This window comes from Mirounga angustirostris, unplaced genomic scaffold (genome assembly GCF_029215605.1).
Source record: "Mirounga angustirostris isolate CCGP_5_RB_7025 unplaced genomic scaffold, mMirAng1.0.hap1 SCAF_17, whole genome shotgun sequence".
Lineage (NCBI taxonomy): Eukaryota > Metazoa > Chordata > Mammalia > Carnivora > Phocidae > Mirounga > Mirounga angustirostris.
Window position 1 is genome coordinate 56,969,017 of NW_026991725.1, and position 15,387 is coordinate 56,984,403.

The 15,387-nt window shown below is 43.9% G+C and overlaps 1 protein-coding gene across 3 annotated transcripts in view; it reads right to left on the bottom strand.

Moving 5' to 3' along the window:
• NT5M (5',3'-nucleotidase, mitochondrial) overlaps nucleotides 1-6,212 on the bottom strand; it is a 41,143-nt gene extending 34,931 nt beyond the window's left edge. For 2 of the 3 annotated variants that reach the window (XM_045888149.2, XM_064582073.1), the window contains exons 1-2: nucleotides 5,740-6,199; nucleotides 2,468-2,568 (exon numbers count right to left, since the gene is read on the bottom strand). In XM_045888149.2, coding sequence (XP_045744105.1) covers nucleotides 2,468-2,568; nucleotides 5,740-6,009 — 371 coding nt within the window. In that variant the 5' untranslated portion in view covers nucleotides 6,010-6,199. Of the gene's footprint in view, nucleotides 1-2,467; nucleotides 2,569-5,739 lie in introns of all 3 variants that reach the window. The other variant, XM_064582074.1, reaches the window with a different exon arrangement.
• Nucleotides 6,213-15,387: the final 9,175 nt, after the last annotated feature.

Sequence of the window (15,387 nt, forward strand, 5' to 3'; positions counted from 1 at the left end):
TTTTGGAGGCCTTTATATGGCACAATAAAGACCGAATCGGACCTTATGTTTCATTGGTCTCTCAGGTTGGTAAATTCAATCAAAACTGTGACCAATAAAAGTATATACAGGCCTAGAAATATATCCTAATATTGTTGGTCAGTTGATGTTTGCCAAGAAAGCCAAGACAATTCAATGGACGGGGGGAGGGAGTCTTTTCAACAAATGGTACTGAGAAGTGGATTTCTGCATGCAAAAGAATGAGGTGGGACACCTTCCTCACACCATATTCAAAAATTAACTCAAAATGGATCAAGGACCTAAATGTAAGAGCAGAAACTATAAAACTCGTAGAAGAAAACATAGGAGCAAGTCTTTGTGACCTTGGATTAGGCAAACAACCCTTAGATACACACCAAAAACACAAATGACAAAAGGAAAAAAAACAGGGGTGCCTGGGTGGCTCAGTGAGTTAAGGGTCTGCTTTCGGTTCAGGTCATGATCCCGGGGTCCTGGGATGGAGCCCCGTGTCGGGCTCCCTGCTCAGTGGGGAGTCTGCTTCTCCCTCTCCCTCTACCTCTGCCTCTGCTCATGCTCTCTCTCAAATAAATAAATAAAATCTTAAAAAAAAAAAAGAAAAGAAAAAAGAAAAAAACAGATAAATTGAACTATATCCACATAAAAATTTTGGGTTTCAAAGGATACCATGAAGAGACTAAAACAACAATCCACAGAATGAGAGAATATATTTGCAAATCATATATCTGATAAGGGACTTATCATCTAAAATACGTAAAGAACTCTTTGTGTGCCTGGGGGGCTCATTTGGTTAAGTACCTGCCTTCAGCTCAGGTCATTACCCCAGGGTCCTGGGATCCAGTCCCTCAACAGGCTCCCTGCTCCGCAGAGTCAGCTTCTCCCTCTGCCCCTCCCCCACTCATTCTCTCTCTCTCTCTCTCTCTCTCTCTCTCAAATAAACAAAATCTTTTTTAAAAAATAAAATGAATAAAGAACTCTTAAAAACAGCAATAAAAAGATAAATAACCCAATTGAAAAAAATTAGCAAAAAAAGATAATTCTCCAAAAAACATTAAAAAATGGCTAAAAACACACAAGAAGATGCTCAAATCATTAGCCATCAGAGAAATGCAAATCAAAACCATGATGAGATACCCCTTCACACCCACTAGGATGGCTAGAATAAAAAAGACCACAAGTGTTGGCAAGGGTGTGAAGTTGGAACCCTCATACATTGCTAATGAGAATGTCAGATGGTACTGTCGCTTTGGAAAACAGCTTGGCAGTCCCCAAAATGTTAAACATGGATTTACCACACGACCCAGTGATTCTGCTCCTAGGTATAGACAACCTATATGAAAACATACAACCACAAAAAAACTACATGAGTGTTCACAGCAGTATTACTCTTAAAAAGCAGAAACAATCCAAGTGTCTACCAACTGATGAACAGATAAACAAAATGTGTCATATCCATACAGAGGAATATTACTCAGCAATGAAAGGGAATGAAGTACTGACTTGTGCTACAAAGGAGATGACCCTGAAAACACAATGTTGCATAAAAGAAGCCAATCACAAAAGACCACATAGTGTACTGTGTGAAATGCACATGAGATATACATGAAATGTCCAGCACAGGCAAATCTACAGAGCCCTAAAGTAGACAGTGGCTGCCTAAGGCTGCAGGGGAAGGAGAGAGAAGGGGTAGTGACTGGTAAGGGGTATAGGGTTTCTTTTGGGGCTGATGAAAGTCTTCAGAAATTGACTACGGTCATGAATGCACAACTCTGCTGTCCACATACTAAAAACCACTGAATTTTACACTTTAATGGGTGTAGGGTATGTGAATCATATCTCAATGCGGCTGTTGTTGTTTTTTAAGTCCTCAGGGAAGCACGTCATCTGTAACTGCTAATGGATTTTAGTGAATGGTTATGGAACTGGGGCTTCAGCTCCCAGAAGCAGCCACTTCACTAGAACAAAAGAGAAATAGCTCACACTGCTTCCACACCGAGTTTTCTTGTTAGGTCTCCTTTAGACCTCTTCGTACTCCTTCCTCGGTTCCTTTCCAGCGCTTACCACAATCTGTGATTATCTCTGCTTGTGAGATTCTTTGTTTAATGTCTACTCTGTGAGCTCCATGAGGGCAGGACCGTGTTTGTTCATCTCTGTATCACTGTTGTCCAGCAGCATCTAACAGTCGGTTCTCAGCTATTTGCTGATTAAATGCACATCCAGCACCCAGTTAACCAGGTCCAATTAGACTCAATATTTTCTCCTGTTACCAGATCAAAGCACCACACTGGTTTACAAGCTGAGACTGTTTCACTCAGGGTGTCACCAGGTTGAGTACCAAAGAAACAAGCATGGGCCTGTGCAGGGGTGAGGAGAGGCAGAGGGCGGGGAAGAGTAGGGGAGGCACTGGCAGGGGGAAGGCACAGATGCTCAGGCGAGAAGACAAACTTACTTTTCTAGGTTGGCCATCTGCTTCACAGCTTCCACAGCCCCCGGCAGAGGCTCCAGGTCAAGAAAGAAATTTTCTGATTCCCATATGCTAATGGCCTTCTCCTAAGAAGACAAGAGAGAAGTGGGTGACTTCAGGGGACTCAGCACATTGCCTCATCACAGGGACGATGGCACAGCTGGGAAGAGCTGTTGACAAGAAGAGTGTGAGCCTTCCACGTTCCTCCCCCAATACACACACACATACCCAAGGTCATATCCTGGGGGGACTGGGGAATCACATGGAGCATGTGTGTGTTCCAGCCCCTCTCCAGGAGCTCTGACGTCTGCAAAGATCCAGTAGAGACCAGCTAAGGGGTCAGGAGCTATGGATCCCGAAGCCTGCTCTCCTTGAGGCATGGCTAGAGCCGTCTGGGACCAAAGGCAAGTCATCATGAATCACGCGCTTGCTTGATTCTAACGGCCGGAGGCATCTCAGAGGCTCTGTGGGTGGACCTGGTCTTGCCATGGCACTAGAGTCCTTAAATTCAAGAGCTGGAGGAACTCAGAGATTCTTAAGAGCACTGCTGTGCCATGTGGGGTAAGGGGGGCCAGGGAGGGCGGGTGGAAGGCCAAATGAGCAGAACTCCAGGTTCCTCACCCGTATCAACTGGAACAGCTCTGGTATCTGTCTTATGCATTGGTATGTCATTAAGTACTTTGTTTAAAAAGTATTCTGCAGCTTTTAAAGTCTGAAAACCAAAAATCCAGACCCTCATTGTTCATATGAGAAAATCAAGGCTCTGAATGGGGAAGGGATTTACTCAATGCCACACAGCAAAAGAGTGGCATTACTGAGAGCTGAACACCATCTCCTGACTCTGAGGCTACAAGGTTCTACCTTTTGTCACCGGCCTAAAATCAGTTTGCAGAATGCCACACTCTTCCAGGCCCAGGACAAGGGGAGGGGGGACAGACCCTGGCCTCCGAGGAACAGGAACCTGAATCCCACGTCTGCAGCAGGAGGTGTCTCTCCCAGGTCAGAACCCGCACACTCTAGAACAAGCACCACCACCATGTCCCACTTAGAGGTGGAGCACCCCGAGATTACACTGGCATTATTCTTGTGAACTATGTGGGCTGAAGCAAATGAGTACTGATAGCTAATATATGGTCTCTGTTGTTTCACCCTCACCTCCCACAAGGGGCAAGAATCGCTATCCCCAGTTTACTGATAAGGAAAGAGGCTTACAGAGGACTGTTTTCAAGGCCACTTATGGGTGATACTGTCAGAACTTGACTCAGGGCTTCTGACTCACCCAGAGGCAGTGGGGACGGGGGGAAAATGTACTTGACGGACGAGTAAGGGGTCCTGGCCCTGGCTGTGTGATCTTGGCCTCACCACCTTGCCTCAATAATCAGCATCCCGGCATCCCCTCCCTCCTTCCATCACTAACTTGGCTCTGAAACCCTGGTCAAGGCACTTCCCCTCTCTGGGCTGAGTTCTTCAACTGTCCTAACAGTGTAGGATTCTAAGTCAGTTAAAATGAGCTTTGCCTTCCACCTCTGCCCTGATTACTTCTGCAAGCCCTGTGAAGATCAAAGGGGTTACCAAGAGAGTGATATTTTGTAAAGCAGAAATGCTTACATAATCAAGGTGGGTTGGTTCCTTGGTTGTTTTTACCTGTAGGTGCCGGGCCACCTCAGCCAAGGGGAGACCCAGGGATGTCCTGCTGTGGGCTATGCTGGGGACATAGGACATGTGTTCATCTATTAAAATCCTATTTCCTGCAATGCTCCCAGAAGCAGAACTCAGCAGGTCACTCCCAGAACACTGCATCCTTAGCGTCCCAAGAGCTCCATTTCTTTGCCTAGTCCTTAGAAAATGGTAAAATGATCTCTTTAAATGTGGAGTCTGCACATCTGTACAAAGGAGTTCAAAAGCCACTGTCCTTTTCAGAGTTGGGGGTGGGCTTTATTTCCTCACCCCAATACACTCCTGGGAGGAAATAAGGTGTCCAGACTGCCAATACTGTGCACTGTCTATATGAACAGCCACATAGAGCAGGGGCGTCTGTTACTAAGACCGCAAAAATCACTAGGATATTCTCTCCAGCCTGAAGTTGGTAATCAGGTATTAGAGCTCGGAGAAGTGAACACACAGAACTCTGGGAAAGTCACCTTCTGAAGTGCACGGTGTTGACGAAGAGCCGTGGTGCTTGGTTTTCTTTCTAACACCTGCCTCTCAACAAACCAATTATTGTCAAGTTACTTTTTTAAGTCAAAAGAAATGTCACTTGTTAGAGCAGGACAGAGAAGAGGATTTGGGGGTGGGGAAAGCTAAATGTGCTTGGGAAGGCAGACAGACTTGGGTTGGAATCCTAGCTGAGCCCCTTACTAGCTATAGGACTTGGGACAAGCTTCCTCATCTGCATCATGAAGATAATAATGTCTACCTCACATGGAAGACAATGCAGTCAACCTGTGGATACAAAATAGCCTCGAATATCATCATCATCACACTTCTGGTGGTGACCTTGGGTGGCCAATCAAGAGATGCCAGAAAACATCAGCCTCTTTAAGTTTGTGCAAGGCAAAATCCCGTTCCTTTCCCGAAATAGTTTAAACTCACAAACTAAGCCATCTGTCTATAAACATGCCTGGATATTTCCCCTCCATCCATCCTGGACGCAGACAGCAAAGTGGTGGGCTCAGGTTCAGCAGGGCCACCAAAGCAAGGGGATAAACCAAGGAGTTGAACCCACCCCATCTTGACCACTGACTCATTTTGTGATGTCCAGAAAGTCACTCAACTTCTCTGGGCCTCAAATACTGGGAGCTATGCATTCACGGGAAAGGACAAAAAAGAACGGTAAAGACACTCATCAAATTCGTGAGGATGAAGAAATGGGCATGTGACTGTGGCAGGGGTCAAAGAGGACTTTACTTGTAACGTTTATTTCATTTAAAAAAATTTCAAGACTTGCGGCCAAATGCACCAAAAATTAAAAAGTCAGCTAAAGATAGAGTTCCTATTTTACGCTTCATACTCTCCCGACTTTTGAGAAGCCTCGATGACAGCCAACAGTTCCTTGGCGCCGGGCTGCGCGGGGCGCGGCGCCCCCGGTCCTCCCCAGCATCCGCCCCCCCCCCCCGTTTTACGAGAGGACCACCCCGGGGCTCGGGGAGGTGACCCCCACCCAAGGTCACGCGGGCTCCCGGCCCAGGGCTGGGAAGGAGGGCCGCAGTCCCGCCAGGCTCCGGTGGGCTCGGGGCCCCGGGGCGGGGGATGCTCACGCTCAGGCCGGGCTGCAGGAGGCCGTACTGCTCGGACAGCCAGAAGCCGCGCCGGTCCTCCAGCGCGATGAATGGCTGGTCGGGGAAGCGCGCGCGGAACTTCCTGAGGAAGCCGCCCTCGAAGTCGGCCAGCACGCCGTCCATGTCCACCAGCACCCGCAGGGCGCCGCCGCACGCCCGGCCCGCCGGCCAGCCCGCCCCCCAGCGCCGCCCCGCCGGGAACGCCGCGCCGCGGGGCCGCCGCGCACACCAGCCGCCGAGCCGGATCATGGCCCCTGGCGGTCGCTCGCCGCGGGCGCCGGGGCCTGGGCCGCGCCCCCCCGCCGGGCCGGGCCCGGAGACATGACAGCGGGGCGCGGAGGGCGCGTTGGGGGAAAGAAACCCCCGCCGGCCGGGGCGCGCGAAGGGCGCGGGGAGCGCGGGGAGCGCGGGGCGCGCGGGGCGCGAGCGCGCAGGCTCTGGCCCCAGAGCGAGGCTGCGGCACGCGCCCCGGCGGAGGCGGGGCTCGGGGGGCGTGGCTTTGGGGACCGTCCGCAGGCCCAGGCTCTCCGCTCGCATCTTCTCCCAGGACCGCGCGGGTCTGGGCTCCCTCCTCCCAGTGCAGCAGCGAGACTGCAGGAGCCGTGCACGCTGATGGAGCGAGGCCGCGTCGCTGAGCACTGACCGTATGGGGCCGTGGGCAAACCTCGCAAGGTTCCTGCCATCCTGGAGTTTACCTTTAAGAAGAGGAGACAGACAAGCGTACAAAACAGGGAAAAAAATTTTTCAGAGGGTGACAATAGTATGAAGGAACCAAAACAGGATGAGGTGCACTCGGAGAGCCTTCCTGCTTTATAGTGAACATCTGGGGAGAAGCTGATACTAGTAGGACAAATAAATACGTTGCAAACATCACAAACCCTTAATAAAACTGGTGATTTTCAAATAAATCTATAAACATGTATTGTTTTGTACGTTGGTATTGATTGCTTTTTTTTTTTTTTAACAGAAGAGGGAAATAGGCAGGATGACGTGATGATGGAGAGGTGGGGAGACTCGCAAGGTGGTCAGGGAAGGCCTCTTGCAGGAGGGGATGCTGGAGCAGAGACAGAAATGACGAGAATAGAGGGTGCAAGAACCAAAGAGACCTAGTGGTCCAGACAGCACGAGCAGCAAGCTCAAAAGCCTCAGAGTGGAGAGGCCAACGGAACCACAATTTTCATTCTTATATTTCTTTGGTTCAGGCTTGTTGAACATCTCCTATGTGCTCGGTGGTGGATATCAAGCGGTGAACAAAGTCCCCACCCTCACGGGACGGACATTTTTGGATCTGCCCAAAATTAAGGTGAAGGAAGGGTAGGGTAGTCAAGCCAGAGAGATAGTCAGGGCCACAAGGAACCAGTGTGGCACAGTTCAAAAAGTATTTGGGCTGTGGTGTCCCACAGACCCATGCTCCAGCCCAGGCACACAGTAGGTCCTCAGCACCCTTGCACAATGGGTTACTCTCATGGCACCTCCTGGATTCAAGAGAGGAGACCAGGTCTGATTCATCCCTGTGTCCTGAATGAATGAATGAATGAATGTGATCCCTGAAGGAACCTTTTCTGGTTATTCTCTGACCCCCTAGCTAAGACGCCCCACTGTGTTTCTCCATCTTGATAATCATTCTTTAATTATGTCATAATTAAAGATACCGTATATGATACTAGTAGGACAAATAAATACATTGCAAACATCACAAAGCCTTAATAAAACTGGTGATCCTTCATAATTTTATTACAAAAGTGTTCACACAGAAAAGTTGAAAGACTTGTCTGAGGAAGATACATATACCCACCTGGATCCTGCAGTTAACAGTTTGCTATATTTGCTTTACCGTACATCGGTGTGTCTCCCGATCCCTCCAACAGTCCATCTTATTCTTGGATGCATTTCAAAGTAAGCTGTAGACAGCAGTATACTTCACCCTCAACACATCAGCCTCCGTAGCTTTAAGCGAGTTCAATGTATTTAAACATAAGTCTTACAAATGAAATGCACAAATCTTAACTTCACCATTCTGGGCTTTTTGACAACTCATCCCTGGGGATGCATTCCTAGGAAGACATGGAATAATGCTATCCAGATACAGTAGCCACTGGCCACATGTGGCTGTTGAGTAAATAAAATGTGCCTACTGCTTCTGTGGGACCAAATTTTCCATTTTACTTTACTTTAAATAATTTAATTGAAATAATCCACAAGTCTGGTGGCCAGCGTGTCAAACAGTGCAGCTATAGAACATCTCCATCTTCCCAGAAAGTTCCTTCCTGCTTCTTCTCCATCAGCCCCATCTCCCACTGTTCTAATTTTTTTCACCGTAGATGAGTTTTGCCTGTTCTAGAGCTATAAATGGAATCTTATGCTGTGTACTTTTTTGTGACTGACTTCTTTCACTCAGCATGTTTTTGAGTCATTCGTGTTGTTGCATCAGAAGTTTCTTTTATTGCTGAATATTCAATTGCATGAATATATGTCAGTTTGTCCATTCTCCTATTGATGGACATTGAGCTGTTTCTAGTTTGGGACTACTATCAATAAAGTGGCTATGAACTCATACAAGTCTTTGTGTGGATTTTTTTCTCTTGAGTAAATACCTGAAAGTGGGATCATCAAGTTCTAGGAAAAGATATGTGTTTAGTTTTATAAGAAACTGCCAGAGGGGCATCTGTTGACTCAGTCAGCGGAGGATGCGACTCTTGATCTCAGGATTGTGAGGTCGAGCCCCACGTTGGGTATAGAGATTACTTAAAAATAAAATCTTAAAAAAAAAAAAAAACCCTGCCAGATATTTCTCAAACTGATTGTGCCATTTTACACACCCATAAGCAATGCATGAGAGTTCTGTTTGTCCCACATACTCACCAATATTTGATGTTGTCAGTCTTTTTAGCCATTCTGGTGGGTGTGTTGGTCGTATCTCATTGCGTTCTATCTTGCATACATCGCCATGTTTTGTTTTTTATTTCTAAAATGATTTGCTTTAGGGGTGCCTGGGTGGCTCAGATGGTTAAGTGTCTGCCTTCAGCTCAGGTTATGATCTCCGGATCCTGGAATCGAGCCCCACATCCGGCTCCTGGCTCAGCGGGGAGTCTGCTTCTCCCTCTCTCCCTGCTCATGCTCTCTCTCTCTCTCCCTCTCAAATGAATAAATAAAATCTTTTAAAAAATAAAATGATTCACTTTGTTGTTTACTTGTGGGGTTTTATTTTTTGTCTTCCCCCTTTAGAATGTATATTGCATAGGGGTAAAACCTTTTCTGGTGTGTTTAGTTATATGTCCCTAGTGCTTAGAACAGGGCCTGGCATATAGTATGTGTTCAATAAATTCATTCGTGCATGTATTCAACAAATAGTTTTTGTGTGGCTTGAACACAGCAAATATCACTAATCCCATTTGACAGGGTGAGAAGACTGGGACTAAGGGACAAGAGGCACAGCCATGTTCAACATAGCTGATAATAAATAATAATCAGAGCTGACATATATGGATGCTTACCTACTCTGTCGGTCAGGCACCATCTAGGCTCTTGGTGTGAATCATCTCACTTAACCCCACAAAGTTGCCGTGAAGAATATTAATAATAACCCATTTTAAAGGATAAAAGCACTGAGAGATTAATAACTTGCCCCTTGGTGTTGGTCATTTGAAACAAATGATTTTGATATTTCTCCCTTCAGGAGATGGACCTGAATTCCTGTGCCCTTGGATACGGACTGGATTTACTTCTGCACTTCTGATCAATACTGTCGTGATGGTTTGGGACTTCCAAGAATAGGTCATAAAAGACATTGTGGCTTCTCTCTCTCTCTCTCTCTATTTCTCATTTCTCTCCCTGCCATGTCTGTGGACACTCAAGCAGCCCCATGGAGAGGTCCCCATGTTAAGAAACTCAGGCTCCTACCAATATCCAGAGAAGAACGGAAGTTCCCCTGACGATAGTCATGTGAGTGAGCCATCTTAGCAACAGACCCTTCCACCCCAGTCAAGCTTTCAGATGGTGCAGCTTCAACTGATATCTTGACTATAATCTCCTGAGAGACCCTGGCTCAGAACCACCCACCTCAGCTGCTCTCAGATTTGTAACTCAGAAATTGTGAGATAGTAAATGTTTGTTGTTTCAAGCCTCTAAGTTTGGGGGTAATTTTTACAAATCAATAGCTCACAAATACACTAGGTCACTAGTAAGCGTTAGAACTGGGATTTAGTTCAGTCCAGTCAGACTCCAATTGACACAATGTACATAATGACATCTATCCTTAAATGAGTGTCTCTCATGCATCGGGCTCTGTGAAATGGTTTCCATGCATTAGTGACTTTGATTGGAGCCCAGTGCCTAATCTTTGCACTGCAATGCAGTGACTGGGGGTGCAGGCTCTGGAGTTCAACCGCCTGGGTTTTAATCCTGACTCTGGCACTTATCAATTGTGACTGTCTTTAAGATTTTATTTATTTATTTGAGAGAGAGAGACTGAGAGAGAACACATGAGAGGGGGGAGGGTCAGAGGGAGAAGCAGACTCCCTGCCGAGCAGGGAGCCCGATGTGGGACTCGATCCAGGGACTCCAGGATCATAACCTGAACTGAAGGCAGTCGCTTAACCAACTGAGCCACCCAGGCGCCCGTGACTGTCTTTAAATATCACTTTGACATATCTTTAAATATCACTTAGATTCCCTCATTTGCAAAATGGATATAATAGTAGCACCTGCCTCCTAGGGTTCTTGTGGAATCACAGGACTATTTATGCTTACAGCATTCAGAACTGAGTCCTGCACATAGCAGACACTCAGTGTATATCTCAGTTGTATTATCTTGAGAGTCATTGACATTGTGTTACCTGATAGTTGTTTTCTATCAAACGCGGGCAAGCACTTTATCTTGTTGTGTCTTCACAATGACCCTGTGAGGTAGGCATCATCATTTCACAGGGTAGACATAGCCCCAGAGAGGAGAAGTAACTTTTCCCAGGTCACACAGCTAGTAACTAACACAGTTGGCCTGTGACTCAACCCCGTATGACTTCAAACCAATCCTTCCCATCATATGATCTTCCAATCTCTGCATTAAGCTAGATTTTCTGCTAACTGGTTAGGGTGGAACAGAGAACTGCCAAGGGCGCCTGGGTGGCTCAGTCGGCTAAACCTCTGACCTGATTTCAGCTCAGGTCATGATCTCAGGGTCATGGGATCGAGCCCAAAGTGGGGATCTACGCTCAGCAGGGAATCTGCTTGAGATTCTCTCTCTCACTCTCCCTCAGCCCCTCCCCGCTCTCTCTTTCTAAAATAAATAAACCTTTCAAAAAAAAAAAAAAGAACTCACATTTATTGGGGGTTTGCTATGTGCCAGGCACTGTGCCAAAGGCTTTCCATATGTTTTCTCATTCACTCACAGGCCAAAGCAGTGATTCACCACATATTCCCCCAGGTTCCTCCCTACGCTTGGCACACAAAAGGCATGCAAAGAGTTCTTGCTGAATTAAAAATAGCCCAAAGTGTACAAGAGTTGATTTTTATGATAAAAAAGATTATTTTGCCCTATTGGTTGAGGACCTCACTTGCCAAAAATACTGTCTTTGGATAAAATAGATGAGGATCTCCTGACTGGCACCCCCACCCTTGAGCCTGTATCTTCTTCCACTGTCCAGGCTAACGTTTACTGGGGATCCCTCCCTCCCAACATGGTGCCTGCAAGAAGAAAGCTTAACATCTCCATGGTGGTAGGGGATAGAAGCTTGGATCCGCTCACTGTTCTTGCTTTCTCTACAGGGTATAGCTGCTTGTACTTGTCCCGACCCCTATGCTGGTCCACACTGAGGTGCTTGTGACCCCCTGAGCCTTTTGTGGTGGCCTGCTTGCCCCAGCTGTTGAAGACTGTGGTCCTGGCCTTTTGCCTCTTCACAAAGTCCCCACACTGCAGCCTCCATGTTCTGACCACTCTGCTTGCAGCGCTGGGTATGCGTGAGTCACAGCATAGCCTGTGCAAGACACTACCTCAGGTCCACTTAATGCTAGACACCTCCCTCAGATATTGCAGACCTGCCAGTGAGGGGCTGCATTGACCCAGCACTGAGTTAACATGACCCGTCTCAGAGAGGGCTTAACCTCTTCCCTGTTGATGCCAGGGGAGCTCTAGGAACACTGTGGTTTCTAACTGACCTACCCCTTGAGACTTCCAACTCAGGGTGAGAAGAAGCCAGGGCCAGCATCTGACTCCTTCCCTATTTAATTTTCCTCTTAAGCTCCCAGTTCCAGAAGCTTTTCCCATATCATTCTGTGGGTTATCTTTTTACTTTCTTGGTAGAATCCTTTGAAGCACAAAAATTATAAAATTTGATGAAGTCCTTTATTTTTGGGGGGGCGGAGCATATTTGAAATACATTGTGACAGGCCTTCCCTTATCAGTCAGCTGGCTTCTTCCTAGGTATCTAGAAACTCCCTTTGTATAGAGTTCTCTCCAAAGCATAGAACACCATGCTTTTCATTTGATATATAGAGAGAATCTTTAGAATTTAAAAACCTTAACCAAGGGATAAAGAGGAAGAAGCCAAGAAAGTAAAAAGATAACCCACAGAATGAGAGAAAATATTTGCAAATCATATATCTGGAGTAGGACTTTTACTCAGAATACATGACAAGCTTTTACAACTTCACAGTAAAAAGACAAATAATCATAAAATGAGCAACATGCATGAATAGACATTTCTCCAAAGAAGATATGGCCAAGAAGCACAAATGGCCAAGAATCACAGAAAAGACACTTCACATCATTGCTCATTAAGGAAATGCCAGTCCAAACCACAGTTAGATACCACTACACACCTACTAGAGCAGCTAAAATTGAAAAGACTGGAAATTCTGAATGCAGCAAGAAGGTAGAGCAACAAGAAATCTCACACATTACTGGTAGGCTTATAAAATGCGCAACAGCTTTGAAAAATAGTTTGGCATTTCCTGGAAAAGTTAAACTTAGTGACCATATGACCCAGAACTTCCACTCCTTGGTATAAACCCAAGAACATTGAAAAACTATATCAACACCAAAACTTACACACGAATATCCATAAGAGCATTATTCACAATAACCAAAAGGTGGTAACAACCCAAATGCCTATCAACTGATGAACAGATAAACAAAATGCGGCATATCCATGCAATGGAATAGTATTCAGCCTTGAAAAGGAAGGAAATTGTGACACATGCTACAACATGGGTGAACCATGAAGACACGCTAAGTAAAAGAAGCCAGACATAAAATGTCACATATTGCATAATTTCATTTATATGCAATGTCCAGATTAGGCAAATCTATAGAGATAGAAAATAAATTGTTGGTTGCCAGGGGATTGGAAGAGGTAGGAGGGAATGGGGAGTGAGTGCTAATGGGAATGCAATGTCTTTTAGTGTGAAGAAAATATTCCAGAATTAAGTAGTGGTGGATGGTTGCACAACCTTGTAATATCCAAAAAAGCCCAGCTGAATTATACAACTAAATTGTAAAAGGGTGAAAGATTATGGCATGTGAGTTACATGTCAAAAACTGAGAAGAAAAGATATACTATGCCCTGAGTATATATGTTTCATAGTTCCTTAGATATGAAATAGATAGAAGATACCATGACATTTATAGTCCAGTTGGTTCTTATGTAAAAATTAAAGGCTCAAAGATTTTAAATACTAAGATCTTTGAGTGTTGATTAGCTGTTTTTAGTTTTTGTTTTAGGATTTTAAAAATTATCTTTGCCTTTTTCCTCATCTTGGGGAAAGAATTCATTTTTTTCACCATTAAGAATCATGTTAGCTGTGAGCTTTTTGCAGACACTTTTTTTTTTTTATCCAATTAAGCAGTTCCTTTCTATGCCTAGTTTTCTGAGAGTTTTTTAAAATCACAAATGCATGTTGAATATTGACAAATGTCTTCTCTGCATGCATCGGTTTATATGATCATATAGTTTCTCTTCTTCAGGCTGTTAATATGATGGATTACATTGATTTTCAAACAATGAACAACTCATGCATTCCTGAGATAAACCCAGCTTAGTCACAGTATGACTTTTTTTCTATTGCTGAATTAAATTTGCTAATATTCTGTTGAGTTTTTTTGTGCCTATGTTCATGAAGGATATTAGTCTGTAGTTTTCGTGGAAGTTTAGATTGTTGATTTAAGAACTTCTTTTATAATATAATATAATATAATATTTTCTCTAAGCACTGCTTTAGCTGCATCTCACAAATTTTGATTTATTATATTTTAATTTTCATCCAGTTCAAAATATTTTCTAGTTTCCCTTGAGACTTCTTCTTCAACCAATAAACTGTTTAGAAGTGTGTTCTTCCATGTCCAGGTATTTAGAAAGTTTCCAGTTATCTTTTTGTTCTTGATTTCTTCTTTAATTCCATTATTTAGAGAACATGCTTTGTATGATTCCAATTCTTTTAAATTTGTTAAGGCCTGTATTATGACCCACTATATGGTATGTCTTGGGGAATGTTCCATGTGCATTTGAAAAGAATGTGTATTGTGTTGTTATCGGATGAAGTGTTGTATTAAATATCAGTTAGATACAGTTGTTTGATGGTGTTGTTCAGTTTTTCTAGTTCCTTGCTGATTTTCTGTCCACTTGTTCTATCAATTACTTACAGAGCAATGTCAAAATCTCCAACTATAATTATGGATTTGTCCATTTCAGTTTTTTCTCATCAATTTTGGTTCATATATTTTGAGGTTAAGTTTATACACATTTAAGATTGTTATATCCTTTTGATGAATTGACTCTTTCAGCATTATCTTTATCTCTGTTAATTTTCCTTGTAGGATATATCACTACAGAATCTACAAATATTGTAAAGATAATAAGAGAAGACTATGAACAACTCTCTGTACATAATTTTACTATGTTTGATATTAATATAGCCACTTCCAACTTTCTTTTGACTAGTGTTTCAAGGCATATCTTTTCCCATCCTTTTACTTTTTATCTTTGCATTAACTTTTAGGTGAGTTTCTTATAGATAAAATATACTTGGATCAACTTTTTGATCCATTCTGACAATCTCAATTCTGTAATTGGTGCATTTAAACCATTTATATTTAATGTAATTGTGCATGTGATTGGATTTAAGCCTACCATTTCATTATTTGTTTTCTGTTTGTTTCCTCTGTTTTTCAATTCTGTTTTTTTTTATTTCCTGCCTTGTTTTGATTATTTGACTTTTTTTTAGTGTTTTTCAAGTTTCTATTGAGTTTTTTTTCTAACTTTTTAGTGGTTACAATGTATACTTAAGGATTACAATACATATTTAACTTTTCATATACTACTAGGAATAAATATTTTACCACTTCAAGTAGAATATACAAACCTTACCACTATTAGGTCCATTTACCCTCCCCTTTTCTGTTGTAGTTGTCATATTTTACATCTACAAACACTGGAAATCCCATCAGACCTTATTGTACATTTTTTTCATCATGATAAGTACACTATTTAGTCCCCATCACCTATTTCCCCTATCCCTCACCTACCTCCCCTCAGTTAAGAGTCTATTTCTTGGTTTTTTTTCTCTCTCTTTTTCCTCTGCTCATTTGTTTCTTAAATTCCACATATGAATGAGATGATATGGCATTTGTCTTTC